General features: G+C 31.9%; 1 protein-coding gene across 1 annotated transcript; it reads right to left on the bottom strand.

Moving 5' to 3' along the window:
* Positions 1–2,356: 2,356 nt before the first annotated feature.
* Positions 2,357–5,677, bottom strand: LOC121123656 (transmembrane protein 231). The gene is made up of 4 exons (XM_040718791.2): positions 5,499–5,677; positions 5,267–5,430; positions 2,976–3,104; positions 2,357–2,917 (listed from the first exon to the last, which is right to left on the bottom strand). Exons 1-4 carry the CDS (start codon positions 5,629–5,631, stop codon positions 2,417–2,419), a joined length of 927 nt encoding a protein of 308 aa, XP_040574725.1. The 5' UTR covers positions 5,632–5,677; the 3' UTR covers positions 2,357–2,416.
* Between the last annotated feature and the right edge of the window lie 1,825 nt (positions 5,678–7,502).

Raw genomic sequence — 7,502 nt, 5'->3', positions numbered from 1 at the left:
GCGGTGAGCAGGGGCACCACCAGGGTGAAAATGGCTCTTGATGTGTCAGACAACATTTTTCTCTTCAATGGAGGTCCAGTTTCTTCACTAAGAGACAAAGCTGACGTCAGAGACTTGCTGACGTTCTCCGTTACGCAGTACTTGGCCGTCACAGTTTGGTTTTGTAGAATCAGGTGAAGATCTGACACTGCCTGGTGGCTGATAACGGGACTAACCTGAATTTTTAGAAAAAATTTCACAGTTGGAGTGAGTTCCAAGCCCCAAACCCGATAGGTTTGGGGATTTGGGGCATGAAATTGCTCAAATGGACTTTCATCACTGAAGAGGATACATTTCCAGTCATCTGCAGTCCAGTGTTTCCGCTCAGACAGAATTGAAGCCGGGCCTTCGTTTCGTTTTCTGAAAGTTTGGGGTGTGGTCGTGGTTTGTATGGAAAAACATTCAAAAAGTGTCTTAGGTAGATTTTGACAAATGACTTGGATATTGGATAGCCCTTTGAAGTCAATTTTGATGCAAGTTTCCTTGGGGATTGCCTCTTTTTGGTCAAAGATTTTGATTTCACCAGTTTGGGAACTTTGCTAATTTTTTTCTTCGTTCCTCGACTCTTCTGCTTTATATGGGTTTGTCCATTCTTCCTTTTCTGACACCAATTCTCTATAGTCCTGAGAGGAATTTGTGAGCTTTGAGCAACGCCTCTCTTGGCTTGCTCCACCCTTTATCATGCCAACAGCCATGGCCCTAGTCTCCAAAGAATACTCTCTCACCATTTCGGATATTGAATTTCAACTAACATCCTGTGGTGTTTTCTGAGCCCTTTTATACTGATATATGATTCAATCATAGAAAATTACTGCATAAGAAAAATATTGCCTAATGATTATATCACCCAAATTTACCTTTATTCCGACCAAAAATAATTTTTTTTTACTTTTAAACGGATTTTATTAATACCACCATCAATTTTTGGACAACCTGTATATCAGAAATCATGATTTTGCCATATTTAAAATTTTATTTTGCAAAAGCTTTTTGGATTTCAATTTTTATTTTTCAATATAGTCTCTTTGTAACTCTAGACACTTTTCACAGTTTTGCTCCCATCTCTGTAACCACCCGTCCAAATAGTACTAAGTGCTTTTCTCTGCAAAACAATTGTTTACGGGACCCTTTTAGTTACTCCGAGTTGGATTGCCGAATTGAGAATTGTATATATATACATAGATCAATCTGATCCACAACTATTTCAAGGTAGAACTCTATTCCTCAAGGATATCTCTTTTATACAGAAGTCTCAATTATTGTGTGACCCCGTTACAGTTTAATCTCTCAGAGGTCATGGTGGATTCAGGAAGATTGGAAGGAATACTCAAAGAGAAAGAGTTCTTTTCAATTCAAAAAAGATAATCAAGATGAAAAAAAACCTCCACATTCCATATTCAAGAAAGAGAAGACCAGAATACAAGTACAGGACTCACCATGTTCTTTAATGCTGTGAAAAGGGAACTTATTGGATCATAAAAGAATAAAACCATTTCTAACCCGAACAAAGATGAGAAAGAAACCTTGACACAATTGATTATGATTTTTATGTAGGAAATTGAGAGTTTTTTTTTACCCAGTATAAATGATTGACTGTTCTTTTGGTTGTAAATAAAAAAATTATCCATACATCCCCCTAAATGTGACTTGAAATTTAAAAAACCTCAAGTGATTTTTGTACTTTTTCAATGAAAAGGTACGTTTGTAACACTGAAAGGTCATAGGAAAGTAATTTGGATTTCTTTCTGTTAAGTAATCTATTGATTTGTAATTTTTCCATGAAACTTTGTGAGTCAAAAAGTGTTGAAACTATTCAAATTTAGGATTTCAAAACTTCATTAATTAATTAGTATGATACGAATGTAATTATTTGGTTACAATTATTATTAGAATAGTCATTAAGTTCTTAGATTTCTTTCGTATTCATTTCAAGTCCATAATTAAGCATATTTTTAGTTGATTTAAGGTCAAGTCCTGGACAAATTGTTTAGATATAATAAATAAAAAGGAATGGTCATAAACAAGCCACAATCGTTAAGTAGCATATTATTTATTTCTAAAATTTTTGGTAACTTATTTTAACTTAAATTATTTTTTTACTAAAAAATACTTTGAAGATACTTTATATACAATAAAATTTGTTGAAAAAGGACTAAAGTCCATTATATTATCGAGTCTGAACTTTTGAGTACAAGTTTAGTCTTAAAAAATTTAAAAAAAAAAATTGATTCCAAGACCTGATCTCTGAAAAATAACTTATTAATGTCAAAAAGTACAAAAGAAAATTGTAAAAGAGTTTCCAACAACATGTAAAATATTTATTTTGATTTATTCTAAAGTCAAGGTACAAGTATCACATTCAGTACAATAACAGCAATCAATTGCGTTTATCCTTTAAAAATGGATTGTGTTGGATAGAGTGAAGTATTTGCTTACTAAAAACAAATGTTTTAATCGTTCGAAATAGCATTAAAAATATTAATAAAACTGATAAGTACTGAACCCAACCCCATTTTAAAACCTGCCAGAATCCGGGTCTATATAGTATGACCTGCTCTGGAAAATGAACTAAAACATCAATTTGAAACGTATCTATTTTTCCTTTATGTATTGGGGAAGAATAAATATTTTCAAACCTCATTGTCAAGTTTCTCGTTTGATACGTCCTTAGAATCCTATGGAAATCATAATTATCCGGAGAAAAGGATATTGGATCGACAAGATAAGGTTTATTATAACGGGAATCTCTTCCCCTATGACGTAATGGCTCCTTTTGTATCAAGTTAAAGTCTCCAACGTAAAAAATTCCCTTAGTTTTTGAATCAATCAAATTTGACGTCAAGTGAATGAGTCCTTCAAACTGCACTGAAGGGAGTTTCTAAAAAATATGTATAAAGTTCATTAGATTTCTTTTAAAGTTTGAGCTTGTTTCTTACATGAAGCTTGACATCAAAAAATAAGAAGGCTTCGAAGTTCAAAATTTCTTCTTTAGGTAGAAGAGGAAAAGTGATTTGTAGATCAATGTTGTCCAGTTTTCCATCTCTGTTCCAATCATTTTCTTTTGTCTAAAAATACAAATATGCTTTTAATTAATCATAAAGTTAATAACCAACAAATTTATAAATCAACATTCTCAATAGCTCCTAAAATACAATAATCATTTGGAATTTTAAAAAATTCAACTATTTTGTTTCATGTAAACATACAGTGAGTTTAGGGATATTATATGAATGAAATTGTAACTATACTAACATTTATCGAAAAAATAATTTAACTGCAAATAAAAAATGCATTAACAAATACAATGCATTATAATTTCTTTTGTTTACTTAACTCATTAAAATGCATTATAGTCAAATTGAATTTATTTCGTTATTAAAAAAATGAAACTATTTTTGTTTAATATGGTAAATTAATGAGTAATTAAAATGTATAATATCTATTATACATTATTGTCTTTATTGATAGACAGTACTTTGCATTATTCTTACCAAACCTTTTAGGGAATTTAATACGTTTAATTGTTTTACTATCATTTTTGAACTTAATGAAAGGACTTCTCTGAAGTCTTGAGGCACCCTTAATATTGAAATAAATATTTCTTGTAATATAAAACTTTATTTACCATTAATATAGTTACTCCATTGGATAAATTAGGAAAGGGTTACCTGGCGTTGTTTGGGCCAAGGAGGGAGCAGGAAAACAAATTGGCAATGGCCTATGTTATTTCTTTTTAATGTTTAGACCCCTTCAGTGCGGGCGTGCATTATAATAATACTACGCCTGTATATTATATAAAATGTATTATCATGAATAATAATAAAATATAGATATACTTCTAATAAAATACTGACATATATGCATTACAAAATTTGTTTAGATGAGAAGTCCGTCTTTTATTTATGTCAAAATATTATCAAATCAAAATTTGCAAAGTAAATTGCAAACAACTGTTTTTCAGTAACTTTGTAAAAAAAAAGTAGTTAATAGCATTTATTGGCATTGCAACGCAGAATATATATATACTTATCAAGATTTATTTCGTAAAATGCAAAACCAAAAAAGTTATTAGAAATAATGTCGTCGAAAAAATTCAACCCTAATCACTGGTTCTGTTTTGTAAATATTGCAAAAATTAAGAAATAAAATGTTTCAGAAATTGAAAATACAACTTTTGTTGTAATATTATGGCTTATTAATTTTATGTCCAAACTGCATTGTTTTGTGGCATTTCTTCTTAGAAATTGACGTTTGATGAAGAAAAGAAAAAAAAATGATAAATTATTCGAAAAATGATAGATATTTCTATTGACATAAGTTTCGATCTGTCGAATTTATACACAAACAAATCGCCAGACAAATTTAAATTTTTTATTTAATCTATGAATCAAATATTACATAGAGAGAAAAAAACCCTGCAATTTTCATTGGTTTTTTTCCCCCATAATTGTTTTGATTTTGAATCAATTTAGAAAACTTCCATATTCGTTATAGTTCTTTTTCTCCAACCAACCTTTTAGTCTCTTTAAACTCCGAAAATTTTTTTTGTGTTTTGTGTATAAGTCCCGTTTATATGACCCACCGTCGAAAATCTAAAATAAGATGGTAATAATCAGGCAATTTTTCCCAGCTATGAAATTATAACATAATAATTCCTGAGACTTAACAGGAGTCAATTAAACCCAACGAATTAACCTTCTCAACACTATCAAGGTGAAAAAAGTAAGTAAATCGAGAGTTGACAACAAAATATTATGTAAATAACTATGTGCTAAATATATATTGATGTTTTTTACTTTGGGTTAGTATTTCCTCGGGATTTTTTTGCGTTTTACACATACCCAAAATTCAGAGATTATGTTTAATTCGTTTTCATAATATAAATTTCATTTAATTATGTAATTCATTTAATGAAACGTTACATACATATGAAAGAATTACTTGGTTTATAGTTTTATGATCTACAAATGATGACCAACGAAGTATCAAAGTATTTTGAATGATATAACTTTAACTCGAAAAAGCAGGACCCATGTGATCTAAAAAAAGGACAAGTTCTATGTTTTCCTCTGCTTCATCATAAAATTGAGCTATTATACAAATCGGTCATCCCGATATTTCTTGATATTACAAATTTTATTTTTGTCCCGTTATACCGTTCAAATATATTTTCCAGGTGAACGAGAAACCCAAACATATACATAATTAGATACATGAAACAATGTACCTTTATTAAAGGTATTCTGATCCCTGATTCTAAGAATCTATTGAAGAGTTTAAATGTACTCCATCCTAGATTAGTTCTATTTGAGGTCTGCAGCAAAAACATACAATCTTGTTTGAAAAGAATCTCTGGTTGCTCCTGGTAGGAATCAATTCTTTGCCAAAAACCTAGAAGAAAAATGACCCTTCCTATAAGATAATTATTTTATGTATAAAGATAAAATCCATTTTGTTACCCTGACTTCTATAGGCTATAAAAAGAGGTGGCAGAAATGTGAGAACTCCGGTCACGAATGAAAAAACGAAAGCTTTGGAGCAAATGGATGCTTTATAGGAGATATCCAAAGTATGGGAATAAAGTGTTGGCATTTTAAGTAGACTATCAATTGATCATCATTTTTTGTTTGTATTGTAAGGCAGGTAGACTTAAGGTAAGAAGAGTGTTCTCTCCCTATTCCTTTCTACTCTTTTCCCCCTTCCTTTGGCTATCGGAGCGAAAGCATTATGATACATAATAAGAGATTCATACCTGGAGAGGGGAGGAGGGGATAAAGTATCTATTTCGATCATATAAATGCAGTTAATTCATGATTTGAAAAGACTTTGAAAACTAAAACATCATCTTCCAAATTTTTCCAATACACATACTTCTACACATCTGATTTTTTCAAATGCAATTTTCTCTCCAATCAGTAATCAAATTAAAAAAATCAAGCAGATTCTGAAAGTTTGATAAATGCTAATTTATTTTGTTAAATAAAATCACGTCTATCCTCCAACAAAGTCTATATATATGGCCAAAAACGTGAGCAGGCCTTCGCTACTTGGTCTCTTGGCAAATCCTGGAATTTCTTCAGATCCGTGTTAGATATTGCTGGGGGTTCCATTGGTTTGTTATTCGATCGCGCCTCAAAAAAAAAATACATCGAAGATTGTATAGATAAGGTAAGTTTGGAGGCCAAAAGTACAGCGAGATCCTAATTACCTTGGAGCTACCCCAGACTTTTTTTTAGAGGTGTGGCAGGGAGCCAAGTCCTTTAAAGTCCTTCTATTCCGTCCTAAACCTAAACTTTCGAATTAACGTCTCACTGATTCCCAGAGTTCGACCAATTATTATGTTGCTGCTACAAGTCCCAATTCCAAGTAGGCTCCGAGCTTTTTCAATATACTTTGGGAAAACGAATTCTTCATTTGATTCCAAGTAAATCCAACTTAGAGCAAGTTTAAACAACCCATCTAATATACAAGGAATCTGCTTCCTTAGGTATCCTTGTTTCCCCTAAGGCAGCGCGCCAAAAAAGTTGTATAGATAGCTTACACACCCGTACATACAACAACATAAAAGGTGTCGGAGGGGAGAGGAGGTTAATTAATGAAAAGGTCATATTAGTCAGACTGGAGATACCTCAGCAGAGTACTTAAACTATTGGAAGAAAGATCAGGCTTGAAAATTCGAGGAGTCATGTCTTGTAAAAGCAGCAACACTACTAGGAAATATCATCACTATGGAAAATGAAACTAAAAAAATGCTAAAAAGAAATAAAAAAATAGACAATAGAATAGTAGTAATGATTTTATGAATTATAAAATATCAACTCGAAATATTTGACAGAATTCAAACATTGGAATACAACCATAGTTCCAAGCATAACCCATAATTTGAGATGTATACCATATAAACGAAGATCATGAGCATATATCGGAAGATAATGGGAGCAAGTGGACCACTTCAAAGAAATACAGAGGTAAAAATAAACTTATCTAGGGAAGTACAAAAAATTTGGGCTTAAATATTATAAATGATGTGATAAAATGCAATGGAACTAGGCACTCTGCAATAGTGATGCTGAAGTGGTCCCTTTAGCTCTCATTTAGCCCAACCAGAAGACCAAAACCCATGAGCGTGGTTATGAATCGTCCAAATGGATCCATGAAAAGAAGACTGCGTTTGCAAGATCCAAGTCCGGATGAACTTCACATTTTTATGAAGGCTGCAATGGGAAAGGAAAAGACAAAATATTATGTAAAAGCAATATGGGGCCCTATGCTAAAATTGAAACATATGTATACGCAGAACAAAATAGCATTGGCCTCTAATTCACAAAGATATTATTTCACGATGAGGGGAGCCTCTGCTCTTATTGTAATGAGGAGCAGACATCAGAACAAGAATTCAGGGAGTCTAAAAGAATAGAGGAAGCGGTGGGAGTCCTGAGGTAATTTCTAAAATATTTGGAGAG

This window comes from Lepeophtheirus salmonis, chromosome 8 (assembly GCF_016086655.4).
Source record: "Lepeophtheirus salmonis chromosome 8, UVic_Lsal_1.4, whole genome shotgun sequence".
Taxonomy (NCBI): Eukaryota; Metazoa; Arthropoda; class Copepoda; order Siphonostomatoida; family Caligidae; genus Lepeophtheirus; species Lepeophtheirus salmonis.
Note: the sequence above shows the minus strand (reverse complement) of the source record. Positions and strands in the feature narration are given on the sequence as shown.